At 36.5% G+C, this 18858-nt stretch overlaps 1 protein-coding gene across 5 annotated transcripts in view; it reads right to left on the reverse strand.

The window, feature by feature from the left end:
* Nucleotides 1-18858, reverse strand: part of FIP1L1 (factor interacting with PAPOLA and CPSF1) — a 42192-nt gene that overhangs the window by 22693 nt on the left and 641 nt on the right. For 3 of the 5 annotated variants that reach the window (XM_082315385.1, XM_082315383.1, XM_082315381.1), the window contains exons 2-9: nt 18343-18382; nt 15790-15847; nt 12175-12278; nt 9896-9957; nt 9586-9693; nt 8281-8411; nt 7933-8001; nt 5552-5661 (exon numbers count right to left, since the gene is read on the reverse strand). In XM_082315385.1, the coding sequence (XP_082171511.1) occupies nt 5552-5661; nt 7933-8001; nt 8281-8411; nt 9586-9693; nt 9896-9957; nt 12175-12278; nt 15790-15847; nt 18343-18382 (682 nt within the window). The remainder of the gene's footprint in view (nt 1-5551; nt 5662-7932; nt 8002-8280; nt 8412-9585; nt 9694-9895; nt 9958-12174; nt 12279-15789; nt 15848-18342; nt 18383-18858) is intronic. The other 2 variants (XM_082315382.1, XM_082315384.1) reach the window with 2 other exon arrangements.

Consider the following 18858-nt stretch of genomic DNA (forward strand, 5'->3'; position numbering starts at 1 on the left):
AACCCATACCCTAGAAAACTCATTTTACCTAGCTTTAGTCCTTGTGTATGATAGATGACTGTCTTCTACAGCAAGAAGTCCCTCCTCAGATGACCCCCTGCTTGGCTCACTCCACCGTTTTACAAGGTTTCCACTTGGGAGTGAAGTACTTCAAATTAAGACTCTTCCTCTCTTGCACTGTTTGCACACTACCAGCAACTCTTGGAATCCGCATTGAAAACATAGGCAATGGACACCAATGCAAGAGTATTGGGCATTAACGTAATATGTGCATCAACCATACCACAATAATACCAATTTTGGCTTGGGAAGCAGCCCAAATACAACACTGCATTATCAAAGGAAGCGAATCCAGACTACCAGTTGGTTCCTAGGCATCAACTTTACTGACATGAACAGGGCTTTCACTTTAATTTTTCTAGAGTCTGAAGAGTACATCTATGCTCACTCATCCTCACTGAGCTGGTGCTTTATAATTATTTTTTTACTAACATTTTATACTGGTATGTCCATTGTTCTTCCCGACACCTGCCAAGAGATTTAATTTTTGTAATGATGGATGAGTTCAGGAATTTGCCATCATACCTTGAACTTGACAAATTCTCTATTTCCCAGACCACAATAATGATTTCATTAAGTACTCCACTAAGAGAGCTTGAAATTGAACAAAAGAAAGCATATGTTCAGTTGGAAATGGAGCCGCATATTACTCCACTGTCAAAAATGTAATCTTCACAAAGGCAAGAGAGGCATCTGAAATGTCCAGAATTTAACATTTCAGCAGTTTTGTAAGTGGGCAAATCTGAAGCCCCAGATCTTGATTAAGTCATAGCAAGTTGGCACATGGGGAAATTTCAAAGACTCCCCATCCACTCCCTAGCTCAACGATAAGATGTTAAGCAGGCATTACTAGGTTTCTGTCTCAGTGCTGTATGCAAAGAAAAGAAAGGGCTTGGTTTGTCCCTTACACGATCAGGGCACCTGGGATACAGATGGAATCCCAATGGATGCACCCAAACATAAAAAGGCAATCCACGCGTGTGGGATGCACATGAACCCACAGCAGAGTTCATACAAAGTGTAGCTTGAAAGGAACATTCCAGCAACTCAGTAAGTGATTTCATTCTAATTAGAGAATGGTTATTTACGAGCTATTTGCACTATGAATACCACCCTCCATGGAGATTTAATTAAGAAAGATATCTCCATCTCATTTGGCAAGCTGAGTTTATTTAGGTTCCACAGAGCAAAGAGAAAGGGGGGGGGGGGGGAGGGAAGAAAAAAAAAAAAAAGGACAAACCCAACTATTTTCCAAATTCATAGCTTCAGAAGTCACTTATCCTCACCACAAGTAATATAAATAATGAACTGCTTTTTGGAAAACCCTTCCCCCTACTTTTCAGAATTCAGAAACAGTCTAACTACTGGATGCCACATTTATTCACTAGACTTATAGTCTAGTCTAAGAATTCTAGAATTATAGTATACTTTAAAAACTGTATTTAATATGCTCTTGTGTTCTTTCTTGTCTTGCTTATCTGTTTTATGCTTTATTTTTCTCCTCTTGAGGACAGCCTCAACTTTGCTGAGCTCACTTACCACTGACTGATATAATTAAGAAGCAAACAAATTTAATACAGAAATCATTGATAGACAAAAGAGACATTTTTTCAAAATAATATCTGGGTTTTCATCATTTAGTCTCATAAGGCTAAACAAGAGAAACCTGTATTTTTTCATAGTAATGACATATCACAAATCCATTTTCTATAAAAATTCTGTTTACAGAAAGGCCCAAGCACAGAGAAAGCTGATAAATAGCCCATCACATTGACAGGCTAATTTCCCTGAAAGCAAAATTCATTTAATTGTAATGTACTCTTTAGTAATAACCCAAAAAGCATAAATGGAAGTTAAAAACCTAAGAGCTTCTGACAGAACAAAGTTTTGTGATGGAAAGCTATTTCTAGGTATTACTGGAATGAGAAAATACCAGTTTTCGCATCCAGCTTGTAAATGAAACTTCTGCTTATTTCTCTGCTACTAAAGAAACACTATCTCACAGTCCTTGAAAAATGACATAAGGAAAAGCACTGGTCTAAAAACCAGTAAGATATCTCTATGACCTGCCTGGTTAGGACAGGTTTGAAATATGTCAAATCCTCTTCATGTTCTAGAAAGCTCTATACTCAAAAGAGATTCCTTCAGGTTTTTACTTTAATTGCGACTATGTACACAATGAATCTTTAATTAAGTACCTCTAGAGAACAAACATTCTATTTTATACCATATTGTTTGTATATGATGTGCATTTACTAAACCATTTCCATTATGTTCCAACTCTTCCTTCAGGGTTACACAACACTTTATGCTATTCAACAGCCCTAAATATCACAGGATCAAGACAAAAGGTTAAGGTGTCATTTCTAAACAACTAATAGCTCAGCTACCATTAAGACAGTCATTGTTTACAAATTCAAGCAAAATTTCTCACGCAGACATAACGTATGAACAAGCACTGAATTTTTCTTTGAATTAAACATTTAGGATGCAATTCTAGTGAAGTAGTAACTTTTATTCGCTGGTGAGCAATAATTCTGTTTCTATTTTGTAAACTACAACCTCCATATTGGTAATGAGTAATATTCTTGCTAAACCTCAGATTTTTTTATTTCAACTGCAATCATATGCAAACATCTAATACACTGAAACTAAAAAGGTAAAAACAGTAGGCACAAGATTATTTTAATGTTTGTTCACAAACAAATGAAAAAAAGCAAGAAACACTATCTGCCCTCAGACTTCCCATTAAAGAGAAATACGTGCTGCAGTACGTAAAGAGAAATACGTGCTGTAAAATCATCCACGAAATGATTCTGCAGCCCTGACCAGTAAATGGGGAATTAAAAGGTTAAATTAAGATCATGCCCTGATTTTTTTTTCCCCCCTTACCTTAATTTGGGTGATTTGTCCCTCCTATATTGCTCCTGCCACTTTCTGATGCCTGAACTGGCTTTTCTGGAGACAGTGCTTGTCTGTGACTGAGAAGAGGTACTGCTTCTGGTGAGTTAAATTGCCTAGGTCTTTCTTTTCTTGTGTCTCTATCTTTTCTGCTCTTTGAGTTCCTCTTCTCATGCCCGGCTCCTTATCAATCCCCACACCAATGCTGCTACACCTGGTTGCATCAGTTTTCCCTCCATTTCACCAAATATATCAACTACTGCTAGAAGCTGAGAGAAATTTTACTGCTACATCAGAAATGCTTCCAGCAATTTCACAATAAAGATTCACAATTTGCAATTTCACAACAAAATTCACAAATATTGCAAACGCCTCATGGCATAAAGGCAATTATTTTAAATTATCAAAGAGCTGGATTGACAAAAAAATTCTGCCTATCTAAAACTAATTCTTTAATTAAAGAAGAAAAAAAGTCCAATCTCATAAAACACTGCCTGGTTATAAAGAAATTAGTAATACTGGTTTTTATATACAGAAAATAGTAGCTGTGTTCTGGAGAAGTCATTCAAGTAGTATATATAATCCATACAGTTAAGACTTACTCATTCACTGAGCTACTCTCAGACTTTTAAGCGTACAATTTTCTTTCAAAATCTCTTCTGACCATTTGGTAGAAATACCTTTTTCTTTACACAAGAATTTGTTTTAAGCAAATGTATCCAAAAGGAGCACATATTAAATATGGAAAAAAGTCATTTTTTCCATTGTAACAACTTACAGTATTCACACTAAATGTATATAAAACAACCTATTCTAACCACTGGAATGCACAAGTGATACAACTGGAAATGTACCATTTTGTTTCCTCTTTATGCAACAGGCCAACTTCACTTACTGCTTCTCATTCTTAAAGCCACACAGGTTTCCCCACCTTTGCTAAGGTAAACTTAGTTCCTGGAGAAAATAGACACGTCTTAATTTTCTCTGGAAAGCTCTGTTTAACAACCAATATACTAACTTTAAATGTTTAAAAATCAGAAAGATGGTCACTTAAACTTGGGATTGCTCACTTCAGGCAGAAAAAAAAGAAGTATCACATAAAAATATGGTATAAAGACATCTATGGTAGGATAAGATTTATCCTAGCTAGAGCATACAACAAAGATTTTACTTATGGTGCCTACACCATGCACATGTATGACCTTATTGTATTAAGCTTTCTCACAACAAATGCAAATTTCAGAGAATCACAGAATTTAGGCAATGCATTTTTTCTACAACTTTAAGCTTAACTACATTTTAATATTGTGAGCATTAACTACTTTCTAAAGTATTTTAGAGATTCTCTGTCCACCAATGAGATGCGTATAGAATTGAAATCCTGTAACAAAATCTGTACTAGATACAGATTTGGAATCCTTACTCTGTGAACAGTACATTCAAGTCTGAGAACTCCATTACAACAATACCACACATCAGAAGCCATTCAGAAAAGTGAAAAAAAAAAATAATTACAGGGTTGGTACAAAGTTTTGAAGACTTTTACTACTTCTGAGACAAAGAAAAATGGAAAAAAAAAAAAACAAACAACCTGAAATCTACTAAAAACAGAGCAGTATAACCTGATAGCTCAGAGAAGAATTTCAGCTACCAGGAGGAATATTCTAGGAGTGAAAGAAAAATGCAGGCAAGAGTATCAAGCAAGATTTTTTTTCCACCCAAGAGAAATGTATTTGGGTGTTGAACTGACTCTGAAAGGATGGAATAATTGAATACGAGTGCCTCTGAATTAGTCAAGGCACTTACGGATGCAGTGCTAAAGTCATAGATGCTAATCTTTAACTGTTGATGACAAAAGTGTACAACCTCCTCCAACTCTCTTACCATCATTTATAATACAATGGCTTTTAATTTGCCCAGAACCAAAACTCCTAAACAGGTTCACTTGATAACGGAAGTAAAGCAGAAGCATGGATCCATCCTAAGCTAAGTGCCAGGTATCAAAGCAGTAGCTTAAATACAAAGGACAGAACTTATTAAAGACTGGGGCTGGGAGAAGGAGAGGAAGAAACACTAGTAAGGAAATAATTTCTCTCATTTCAAAGAAAGTACAGCAAAATATTCAAATATGGAGAAGCTAAAGCTACCTTGCAGGAAAGAGACTGGGTTCCAGGAATCCTTCCAGTTGTTGAAGTCATAGCTGTCTGATTCTGTCTTGTTTAACTAAAAAAGGTGTGTTAGCAAATACCCATAAAGACACTAGCTAGAAACATTTTGTTGGCCAATCTAATTCTACACAAAAAACATGGTGTCATACATCAACACCTGGATTTTTACAGCTGCCTTGTTATTCAGTCCTGCTGTTTTTTCTCCGCTTTCCTTCTACTTTCTCTTTCCCAAATAGCCAAGAAGGTAGTATAGCATTCACTTGTAATGGTGACTGAAGCCTAAAAGGGAGCACTCTTCCCCTCATTTCTACCTGTTACAGAAGCATATTTTCCTTTTTTCCTACAAAAATCATGAACTTCAAATACATAGATGGAACAGTATAAAAAGTTTTTTGGTCTTGAGTTACAACTGTCTAACTGACCTGTTTGTTGGAATTCCTGATTTGAATAAGGCAGGAGGAGATGTGAAATCAGCTTTGGTCGACTGCACTGCCAACTCTTTCTCCAAATTTCCAGTTCTGCCCTGCTGTACCTTCAAAATAATGTTTCATCATTAGTTTAACCTCAGAAGTGTAGTAGCCCCAACACCCATCATAGCACATAGCCAACACAAAAAGTCCAACTTTAATCGGATTTTTTAAAAACTGTCACCTTTGCACAGCTAGTAAAATTCTCTATTTTATAAGGATATATTACTTAAGTACTGTGTTTAATATACATAAGAAGCAATATGCCAGAGAACAAATTATTACAGAAGAGTAGACATTTTTAATATTTTACAAACATTTCCTTTGGACACGAACAGACCAAACTGATTTTCTTGTAGAATTTCCTGTATGAACAAAATAACATCTTAATTTTTAAAAGACGCAAACTTAACTAAAAAAAAAAAAAAAACTTCATAATCTTAATGACAGATATATCTAACACGTCTGCTACCCAACAATAAACCATGAGACAAGAAACTGAGTGGATACTCCTTCTGCCTTATTGACTATGAGATCTAGTAACCACTTTGTTTCCGAGTCATACCAAGAAGTCACCTAATACTCTGTGTTATGCAAACTTTAAAAGATTTTTCATTAGTTCAGATTGAATACTTCAAAAACATACTGCTGTTTCTGAAATACTGCAAAATTCCAGAGACATGTTATTAAAGCTATGCAAGACCTTTGGTGCACGTCCTTCAAGTATTGTTTGACTTCAGCAGCACATTATACATGGAAGAAAAACCTACATGGGCTAGCATTAAAGACAAACCTGTACTGATTCAGTTTTTAAAGACACTGACACTGTACCAACGACATAGCTACATCACTCTACATAGCTAGTTCACTCATGGTATAACATCATATAGGCTGTGATCTCACAGCTTCTTGTAGGCAAGTGAACTACTAAGCTTTTGCAGAATCTCACTTCTAAACACAGGCGCCTCTTTCTCAAACCCACAAAAATGCACATGAATAGTTAAGATTCATTAAAAATTGAATTAAACGTTAGTATCCAGAAATATGAAAAAAAAAAAAATACTGAGTAAGTTTAGTTTAAGTATTTATCTGAAAAATCTGTAAGACTTCTATTAATTAATGAGTAACTGGAAAATGTAAGAGACAAAGTCTTGCCAGTTACAGATGATTAAACTAAACATACCATGTAAATTACATGAGACTTAGTATTTCAGAAGAGTGCAGATTCCTTGTAAAACACATGATGAACGCTTACTTCAGAGTCTTACAACACAATTATTATCTGTACTGTTTCATCACTGGATGTCCAGAGAGTCAATACTGAGCTAGAAATAGGGGAAGCTTTGTTTTGGAATACTCATCCTTCTTCCTTCAGGACAACAGTTCAGGGAAGTTTGAGAGTATAGTCAGCTGCAAATCGTAACTCCCATTGCCCACCATTTCCACCATTCCATAATGCTATGATAATGATAATCGAGGAAGGCAAAAAGCCCCAGCGAGCTTTTGATCTGTTCTTGCTAAAATAAAGTCAAAATGACTGGATACCCTCAAATAGCATATGAGGGGAAAGAAAAATACCTGTCTGCAATTGACACTTGTCACAGGAGCATACGGAAGAAAGCAACAAACAGTTCCAAGCCAGATTAATGACAGTTGAAGAACAAAAATTACTGCATATTGAAAATAAGCAAAACGAATAACTTTTGTATTTTAATTTCAACTTTAGTATCAAACAAAAGAGTAAATGAGAGAACGAGAAGTTGAAAAAAATGCTCAATCCTTAAGATAAATGCCATCATACAGATTTTTCTGCTCTCTGAAAATCAGCATTTCCGAACAGAAAAATATTATATATCCCTTGATTTATTGCCATCTAATCCCAAAAGGACAACAGAAAAATATGGAAGATTGATTTTCACATCTCAGAGTTGCCTATGATAAGTGTTACAAAACACATTAAGAGTTACAAGGCCACAGGAAAAATAAACATGCCATAGTCTACAAAAGCTTCCCCAGGACATCTGCACAAATTCTTTAATCTGCACAAACAAATGCACTACAACTAAAAATAAACCATCACATAAAGAAAAATTAGTTTCACTGGGAAATTTGTTAGTTCACCAGGCCACTAACTCACGTGCTTGCAGAAGGGTGATGAACAAAACAACACTTTTTAATTAGCATTTTGTGACACACGCAGAAAGTCACCGATGTAAGATGAGAGTTTGAAATAATGGCTATGTCCATTTCAGTTGTTCTTCTATCCATCTGTGGCGGCATGGGAAGCAATACTCAACAAAAATGAGAGCAACCAACAAAAGTTTACTAAAATTCACCTTAAAAAGATGGTATCTGCCATCGAGAATCTCTGCACTTGGTCTTACTTCCATAGCATTGTCTTCAGCCTAAGTTAAATAACACATTGCCCATTAAGATACCGTACAACTTTTAAGTGATGGGCCACAATCTGAATAATGGTACAGATGCAATCTAGCTGTAGCTAGTCTGTCACGCTATCCACGCAAACTGCCAGTAAAGCAACACAGAAACACTCTAGGCTCGGGGTGGGGAGTCAGGTGCAAACTCTAACAAACGCACTGAACTGGGCAAAACAAGCTTCTGACACACAAGCAGCTTTACAGGGAAAAAAGCACGTAGAATACCACAAAAGTTGTACTAATTACCGTAATTTTATTTGTGGTTGAGGTAACTGGTAAAATTTCAAGACCCATTCGTATTCTCTTTTGTTTTTCACAGTAAGCTTTCCAGGTATCTTCATTGAACCCATAGTTGAAATAATCAGAGAGATCAGCCCCTTTAAATAGAAAAGCATAGGTTTTTAGGACATTACAAAGTTCATCTTTTCTTTTCTTCAGTGAAAATACATACACCTCTATTGATAACATCAAAATGGACTACGTATTGATCTAAAAACATACTACTGAAATGTACGATACAGTCTTACATCAGTAAACATAGAGTATTCATGGCTAAGACTATAAAAACGTTAAAATTTAGTCAGAAAGAGTATCTTGCCTAGCATCCTGTCTCAGGGATGAAGAGTAGATACTCACAGAACATTACAGGATATTATAATCCCCGTATCTTTACAATAGGATAAATGTAAGTTCTACAGGTTCGCTGAATGTTCAGAGAAGAACCACTCCCTTTTGCTTGTTCTGTAGTGACTCCTCATTTAGTTTCGACTCCTAGTCTCATTTGATGCCACGAAGTACTTTTGTGAGAGACCAGACATAACTCAAATGCACAGAATATGTTTTAAATAGCTAACAGTTCAAACACCAGAATATTATCAAAGGCTTCTTTTTTCTATTTTGTAGACACTATTTGCATTGCCAAAGCAATATACAAACACTAGAAAAAACTATACACAGCAGAAAGATGTACTGCCACTAAAAAAAAAAAAAAAAAAAACCACAACACTGGTATTAGACAAGTCTGGCCAAATCACTTGAGCCAACCAGACAATACACACAGGAGACTTATCAAAAGCCCATGCGGAAGAAGCCAAGCTGCTGCTTCTTCAAAGCTTACGGACGTCCATGCATGAACACAAAGAAGCATAAGCAGTTACGTTTCATCATTCTTCATGCTCAAACTGCTAGAACTATTTTCTGTTCTGCTTTATCTTCTGTCCTATGGCACAGACCAATGGTAGTAATCTCCACAGAAATACAGATTTCCGAGGAGAGTTCAGGATACACATGAATTTTAAAAAAATAAAGGGCATGTCCTACAGTCTCTTTTTGCTGACATATGTGCAGGATGTATACTAAGAAACATGGCACACCCACACACACTGTAGCACAGCACAAAGGCAACAAGTAACTTAGCTGCTTTTTCCAAGTTATATTGTACACTATCTTCTAGCTATAGAGTAAATAACATCTACACCAAGTGAACAGAAATTATTATTAAAATAACCTACTGAATACCTACACATCAGTTAACATAAATCAGAGCATTACCTGGCTTTCTCCAAGGTTTATCTTCAAAAGAATCTAAATCTACTTCCAGAAGTGGCACACCATTAATACTCCCTGGTGCATCCAGATCAACCCCTTTAACTTTTGCACCTGTGAAGAAAAGTTAGAAAGTTAGAGCCTTCTGTCTCTACCAAATAGAGTTTTAACAGTTGTAACACACTCAAAATAGAAATAAGCAGTCAGATTTAAATTTATCAAGAAGTTTTGGAAGTGAAAATTATTTCCTTCATTCAAAACAAACAAACTTTTTTTTTTTTCATTTTTACTAATATTACTGTGTAAATTTTCTTACCAGAAGATCCATAAGCTCGTCCTCCTGTCTTAATATTGAGATTCACAGGTGCCGCTCCATAACTTAAAGAAATTAACAAAACTGAATTAGACAGAGAAAACTCTTAAAACAGAAGAAAACACAAAACAAGAGTTTGCTAGATCCAGAAACAAACTGGACCCAGGCTCAATCGCCATCCTGAATCTCTAGCTTTCCAAGCTGGTAACACTGTAAAAGTAAAGAGATCAGCCTAGGAGGAAGAGAGTGTACCTTTCTATGCTCAGTAGCAACTTCTCCAACTAATAAACAGTTGTGAAGCAAGTCCCAGTCACTCTTCCTGAGTTGAAAGGATAAAGACCTTGATAGAAACAAGAATGGACAGAACCAGAAGAAGAGAGAAAGGAAAAATGCAGTTCATTTAGGGATACAGATGACACTGGGGATTAGAGTAAAAACAAAATTAAAAAAAAGAAAGGGTTTAGACAGATCCTTTTCTCTTTTCATAATTATTCCATTTAATCTGTACAGAAGTGGAAAATACAAGCATTTCTCTACAATGATTGAAAGGCTGTCTGTTCCAATGTACTTCTAGAAATCACCTATCCTTGTGACCAACAGAAAAACATGTAACATTTCACTTTCTGAAATACTTGAGAGCTTTCATCATAAAAATGCACTCAGAAATCTAGACACTGAACTGATTTAACTACCTTAGGAATTACAGTATTACTTATTTGGAACATTAAGAGCAAGCTTTCGCTACCATTTGCATGCAATATAGCTTATCCTCACAGGTGATATCAACCCATAAACATGAGATTAGCATATAATGAGAAGGCAGTGTACAGTTTACAGTACCACTTCCATGAAGTTTTAGTTTTCATTCAAGCGCTACAACAGCACAAAACTGACACAAAACATTTAACCTTCTGATCTGCCATGCTATATTTGTGCATGACTTTGTCAAACAAATCTTAAGGGTTTTTTTAAACAGCAGTTGATTACTATATGAAAAATCATTTAATCCTACAAAAGAAAATTGTTATATTGAAGTTAAAATGAACAGCAATGTTGAGTTTGTTTTAGATTACTGCCCTTCCATGAACTTTCTGTCCAATTTGCCCCCCCCCAAAAAACCCACCATTTTTCAGAAAACAACCATTTCTACATAAAACTTTCTACTCTAATTAGATTTAGGATCATCTACTCATTGTTTTCTGTATTCATGGAAAGAGCACCAGCAAATCCACTGAGAATATAAATCTAGTTTTGCTTTAGTCTCACAAAATTTGAGGTCACTGCCTACACCACAAGCATACTGTAGTTATTGAAAGCAGACAAATAAAGAACTGAAAGAATTGCTATTTTTTATATTACATTGATTTGCATAGTTAGTTTAGGATATGAAATACTGAAAGTTTAAAAATATTACGTTTCAAAAATGAGTAAATGACCTGCATTTTAAAGCTAAGAACACAATAATATGAGAGTCAGACCTACCTGCAGACCTGTCATAATTCTATTAAGAAATGATGCCCTAGTAACTCTGGCTTTAATAAGCATAAAAACATTAGGATTGCCAAGACAAACAAGCAAACCACTTCTCTCAGAAAACTTTCATGTAATGAAAAATAATATTTCATAATTTGGGGTAAAATTAACACTGTTCAAAAGTGTTCAGTGAAAAACAAGCCCTTTATTGAGACAAGAAGGAATATGGGGCAATAACAGTAGCAAAAAAATTTCTTGTATGGTACAAATGCCTAAACCATGATCTTGAGAAATTACCTCCAGAGATTGGCAGCTCCATCATGAAGTATATTAAAAACTTATTTGAGAACATCAATAGGAATTGAAACCATAGAGGCCTAATTAGAACTGTATCCACTACAAAGAGGACCAAGGACAAATGTTTCCAATGTTCTCTGTGCTTACCACTCTACCATTTGCAACAAAAATGTCACCATCATAGTAACGACCCTAAAAATGCTATGCAACATAGCCATTCCATAGTAAGAAACAACTCTCTACATTACAAACTTAATACAATTATTTCTCAAAATCTTAAAACAAAATTTAACTTGTACAACAGCTCTTCTTTTAAGACATTTCATTGATTTCATTTCACTTTTTTGTTTTCAAGTCACTATATCATTAAAAACATTGTTAAAGAGCTGAAGAAACCCTCAATTGAGACTAACTATGCATACAATTTGACATTGACAAGCATTAAAGAGCCTGGATTAATAATTAAATGTAACCTTGAAAGTTCCCCCAGTTAATGTTTGCAAATAACTTACCCATACTGTGGAGCTCCTGTCTTAATATCCCCTATGGTGACTTGAACATCATCTTCATCATCATCACTATCACTATCACTGTCATCCTCAGCCTCTGCCACCTTCTACGAAAGAAAAAGTCACTGCTTAGACAAAAAGCAGTCACTTACCTTTACAGTGGAAAAACAATCCAGACAAAACTATCCATTCTAGAAATCTTTGAAAGAAGAAAATTCTCCTTTTCCTAGACCTCGGAACTGAGTAGCATTAACAGTAAATTTAGTAGGCTCATCTGCTGAAATGCTACAAGTATCTGAAACATCTGGATCGAAATAGGGAAGTATCTTTAATACTAAGCTCTGTTTCTGAAACATGACATTTCCTAAATAAGCATAAAATAGTTTCCACTATCTAATATCCTTCTTCCCTCTATCTAGCTCATACACACTGGTTCTACTCTTATCTTGTCACTCAGGAAAGAACTTAAAAATATGCAAGACTAGCTCCTTGCCATCCTCAATGACATATCCAGAGTAACTCAAATAAATGTTTTTCCAGTTGTAAATGAACACTGTGCTTCAGAGAAATCTATTCAGTTCCTAACGTCACAAAACTATATAAAATACTTGAGATTTTTCAGTGAACAGGCTGAAAAAACAGATACAAGAGCACACAGCATGCTGTTCTGTGCCATAGCATTCAAGCTTGCTGGTAAATAAAATAGTCATGCCAGTTCATACCAAGAGTTCATCTAGTCCAGTGTTTTGGATTTGTTTGGTGTTTTGGTTTGGTTTTCCCCTCCCAGAAATCTCAGGGGAGAGAAAAAACAGGGCAAACACATATGACGCTCCTCCCTAACACTCTTTCAGCTGCTGATTATTATCAGCTCACGGCACTTCCTAAGCCACTTATGGTTTGTCTATTTAGTAACCCCCAATGGATCCTTCTCTCAAGTACTTGCCCAGACTTCCCTTGGACTCATAAACTCCCAGCAGCGACACTCTCTTTGGCAAGGAGTTCCATAGCACCGTCTACTGTATGAAGATCCAACCTATTTTCTGTGTTTTCATCCTGGCTCCTACAACTTGCATTTAACAGTCTCAGTTCTCATATGGAAGGAACTGTTAGGAGTCAATCCTTATCTGTAGTCTTCATACATGATTCTGTTAGCATCCCTCATATCCTACATATGCCTGTCTTCCAGGCTGAGAAGTCCTTGCCTACTCAGCTGTTCCTTGTCTGGAAGCTATGTTGATTAATTACTCCTGTTGCTCTTCATCTCTGAACTTTTTTCAGTTGAAGTAAAGACTTTACAGCATGAGGGGAACAGAACAGCACACAGAATTCAGGGTGCAACTGAACCATGAATTTATGGTATAATGATATCTTCCACTTTGTTCTCTATTCGTTTTCTGCTACATCCCAACGTTTAACTGCTTTTTAGACTCCAGACAAGCACTTAACCGTCAATTTAATGGATCTTTCTACGTATCTTAGTGCATCCCTCCTAAGCAGTAACAATCAGCTCAGAGACTACCATTTTATTTGTAAACCCGTTTTCCTCCGATGAACATCACTCTTCTTTTTCTATACAGAATTTATTTCTTAACCAGTCAATCCTTCACAGACAGTCCTTGCTCTTACTATCTTGAAGAACTCTGTAACATCAGAAAACTTGTGATCCCACAACTTACCCCTTTTCCAAGTAATTTATGAACACACTGAACAGCACAGGTTATGCAAAACATTCCAGAGAATCCCCACTGGATGTGACCTTCCTTCACTGTGAAAACTGAACCTTTACTTCTACCCTCTGTTTTCTATCTTTTGCACATCAATTATCCACGTGGGACTCATCCTATAGCTGCTTAGTTTTCTTAAAATCCTTTGGTGAGGAACTTCTTCAAAACCTTTGTGGAATCCAAGTGAACTTTATCAACCAGATCACCCTTATTCACACACTTGTTGAATCCTTCAGCAAGATGCTGAACTTACAGAGGCCAAGTTGATTCTGCCCAGGTAGCCTGCAGTTAACCAAGCACAGCTGAGCTCTAGCCCTTATCTATTATACCGTCTATTAACCTGCCTGGTACATAAATTAGACAAAAATAAGCAGCTGCACAGAAGATAAGATGTTGGAGTGCAGTTCATCCTTGCTATACAACATTAATATAATTTACATAACAATTAAGAGTCTAATAAAGGGGGGGGGAAGTCTAGATCAGTATAGATATTCTGTAAATGACAGCTGAAGACAGAAGACAAGTCTTTCAATGCCCCACTGCTGAAAAGTACAAGTTCATCACTCACACACCAGGTAACCCACACAGTAGAGAGCCATTACAAATGCATCGAACAGAAAATAAAATTTTGTCTAGAGCACGTACCTTTTCAACCAAAACCAATTCCAATTATAAACAATGATTTCTTAGTTCCCTCCTCACAGAAATATTCACTTTTTCTTATTCAATCAACTTGAACACCATCCATTTTTCTAGGTTGCTGCTGACCCTTCATATGCACCTTTTACCATGAAGTTCTCAATTTTATGGAGATGTTCTAATGACAGCCTAACAATGCTAGGCTTTATATAGGTGAAAAACAGAAAGATATGCAAGCACAAGGAAACTGCACCACTGAGGATTTTCAGAAACATTTTAAAATCAGCAAGTCCAAAAAAGTATACTATTGTCTCCTTGTACCTAACGTATTAAATCTACTGCCCACATGCAGTATTAGCATCAGCACAAAAAGCCTTTGGTGCCCTTAAAATAGCGAGCTTTTCAGTTTAAACAACCGAAATAATTTTTTAAAGTTTTTATAAGGTTTTTTTCCCCAATTTTAAATAAGTTGTAGTATCTTTCATAAATAGTTAGACTTACTGAAAAAAATATACTTTTGAGAGAAGCCAGTCCTTAAAACTTGCACAAATATCATGATAACAATTTCTGCATCACTTAAGAGAATTCTTGCAAGATATAAGCTAAAAAATCCCAGTTGAAGTAAAATTAGTACGTTTTCATAGAACAGATTTAAACTGTTCCCATTCACAGCAAACTGAGGCCTTTTATCAACATTGTAACTGTAAATTTCATTTCCTGGTCCTTTCCTTCATCATACTAACACTGAAGTTACAAGACACACTGAACATTGAAGACTACTGCCACACAAGTCTGTTATGTTGCCTCTGAGAGGCACGTGTAATTCATCTCTTGATCCGTATTTTCACATAGTTCTGCAAATGCTGATTGTTTATCACTTTCAAAAAAGAAAAGTGATCAGAGGATTTTATTTTCCTATCAGTGAGGAAAAATAGAGACAGTATCATTTTGAAAAGGATGTCTTTCAGGAAAGTCAGCTGTCTTGAAGCACTGTCTTCCCCCCCCAAAATGGAAGTACTATTCATTTATTTTCTGTAAGATAGATTTAAAAAGTGTTCTACAGCTGGAAATCAGATTTCCTAATTTAGTAATTTCTACAGAGTTTCTGCAGATAGTGTCAAACATCTTTCGGGGAAAGAAAAAAAAGGCGTACACTTATGCATTAATTCATTTAATTATAAGTCCTAGCCAAATTATGAATACCCCATAAATCAAAACAAATTAAAGAGTATTTCAAAAATACATTTAAAACTACCGTTTTCACAACGCCATTTTCTGCAGCTTCCTCTTCATTTCCAGGTGGGGGTGGAGCACTTAAACAAAAACAAACAGGGAAAGATGAAACCAGGTATTTATGCACATATTATTTCACACATATCAGCTAATGATGAAAAAAGCCTTGCTACATCATTCTAGAGAAAAGCCGAAGCTCCAGCTATCTTCTGCATTAATTAAAAAAAAAAAATTAAAAAAATGTCTAGACAAATGTAACTTTATATTAGCAGGATAATATTTAGCTATTATAAATCATACTAACTGGATGTTTGTAGAATAGTTGGAAGTAATAAGGCACTACACCTGGATCCTCTTTTGAAATCAAAGTGAAATGTTTCATAATATATGAAGGGAGAATAACAGCTTCCCCCCCGCCCCCCGCAGACTGACACTTTCCAAAGACATAATGGAAAAAACATTTAAATACCCATAGGTAATGTTGCACTGAATCAAAATTCCCACATCTGCATTGTGAAATTTTCTTCCACCATATGGAATAGCTACAATACAATGACGAATTCAATTATATTTTAACTGTAGACTGAAAACTGTAAAAATTTTAAAACTAGTGGTCCATCTAAAATGACCAGCACTGGCAAATCCATGCAAACGAGCTGTCTCACTGGGCTTACCTACTGCTGTTTCTTACACAGCAATATTTTAATTTCCGCAGTTCCATTAACTGTTAGGATGTTGCACCACAAAGAGCAGAGTAAGCAGGGACCCATTTAGAAACAATATTCTTTCACTGGAAAGATATTTCTGAAATGGAGCGAGCAACTGCCAATTTTTATTGACTAGAATGATTTTGATGCCATCTTCTATTGGCAAAATACCCACTCATGAGCACTGCACCAAAAATCAACACAGCCCAAGTATGACCCTAGGATTCAAGCCTGACCACCCAGTAAAATGACAGACTATCTACAGAATCTGAATAAAACCTCATGATTTTTATATATATGAAGAATGCCAAAACTGGGAGGCCAGACACCAAAACTTTTAACAGGTAAACTGTCACCACACTTCCAGAGTTCCAAACACAACTCAGAAGATGCATAAGCTACCATTTGTTATGCTTTTCAGTCCATAACTATGTATTGAGCCAGCCAAATCCCAGGCTAGACACTTACTGACCAGAAACTGGAGTAAAACACCACTGTTTCTAAAGATCATTTCGGCTGCCATGCAAATAATTTTCTTAAACAACAGTAATACTGACCAAAGGTGCCAGGTCAAGAAAAGATAACTGAACACAAGGAATCAATTGATATGGAATAGCTTCCAAATAAAGAGCAAATAAATAATTAGAATTCTTTGTCCTGGAAAAGAGGGTTCAAGACGAATGCAACAGAGGTCTAGAAAACTGTTAAGTGACATGGAAACAACTCTCTCTCTTATACTACAAGAACTAATGGGAATCAAATACTTGCATCTAGTAGCTGCTTCAAAATGATATCGTATGTAGTCAAGTGGTGGGGGTCATTACTGCTGTATCACACTGTGCCTGTCAAAAGTTGATGTCGGTTCAAAAAAGCAACTGAGCAAGCTTACGGACAAGAAGTCCACCAAGAATAACTAAACTCAAGAGTTCTCATTGAAAAAAAATCTCTGTTGACTGGAAGCATTTATAGAAAATAACAATGCATGTTTTATTGCATTGGCTTTCCCTTTATCTGTTTAATTTATCTTGACAATCAACAATTTCCATAGTTTATCAATTGTGAGACTTGTTTCATTCAGTACGAGAGACTCATTCCCATTTCTAGTCAGTCCTTGCTACCAACCTCCATCAACTTAGCTAGATTTTCAAAGGACCATCTTTGTGCTTTCACTCATACAGCTTCTTATAAATCAAGCAGGCTCCCCTCAACACTTCCAAAGCTTTTTCTAAATTTCTTTCAAATACTCTCTTACCAATAAAAAACCCAACCTCAAAACCCTAAGCAGGTGTGTTATGCAACCTGCACATGAAACTAGCTGGTAATCTTCCACTGCTTCCAAAGCTTTTTCTAAATTTCTTTCAAATACTCTCTTACCAATAAAAAACCCAACCTCAAAACCCTAAGCAGGTGTGTTATGCAACCTGCACATCAAACTAGCTGGTAATCTTCCACTGCTTCCTTGTATTCCTCTTTTCGTAACTACACTGTAAACTCTTCGGGAGAAAGAGTGTCTTTTAATTTCTAAATTATCTACAACAAATGAAGTCCTGGTCCATTACTAAACCTGCAAAACACAATGATTACAGAAATAAAAGACCTGTTGGCATTTTGTAAGGGCCTATTGCTGTCCATGCAGTTAAAACTTAAAAATAACTTTCATACTCAGGCGTCCCAATTTCGCAAGTAAAACCATTTCACAGAAAAGCCAAGTCATTCTAGCAGACCAAATGTACTATCTTAAGGGGATTTTCAAAGACACCAGAGTGTGTTCAGGCACTATGGACTTTCAAGCAGCTGGGAAGAAGAATGTAATGAATACAATTTTTGTGCAGCCATGCTATGGGAATTCCAGTTGTCAAGACACTCACCTAGCTTTTTCCTCCTCAGGTCTCTCTGCTTCATTTTCATCTACCACAAGAGAAAAAGAAACACAGTAGTTAAGAATAAAATCCCCTTAAAACCAACCGTGACAGGTATCTTCCCATGCAGATTATTAGACAACTCTTCGGTTTACTATCGAGACACTTTCATAATGTGTCAATTGCGACAGCAGTCGAGCAGACCCCTGAGCCCTCAAAGTGCTCTGTACCAACGGGTTCGCCACAGGGGCAGGGTTTAGTTTACAGGTTTCATCATGATTTGAACGTAGAGAAAGTCCCTAAAGTTGTAAAGAAAGTTTATGCATAAGAGGTTAACGCTGCTTCAGTACTTCCTGGGAGGCCGGACAGGGGGGTACCGGGGAGAGGCTCGGCCGCCCCAGGGGTGTGTGTGGGGCCGGAGGGCCATGCGGGCCTCCCGCCGCGGAGGCCCAGCACGCCTCGGCCTGCGCGGGCAGGGCAGAGCGGCCGCAGACCTTCAGCGCCTCAGCGACCGGCCGCCGAGCG

Source organism: Platalea leucorodia (genome assembly GCF_965183815.1).
Source record: "Platalea leucorodia genome assembly, chromosome: 6".
Taxonomy (NCBI): Eukaryota; Metazoa; Chordata; class Aves; order Pelecaniformes; family Threskiornithidae; genus Platalea; species Platalea leucorodia.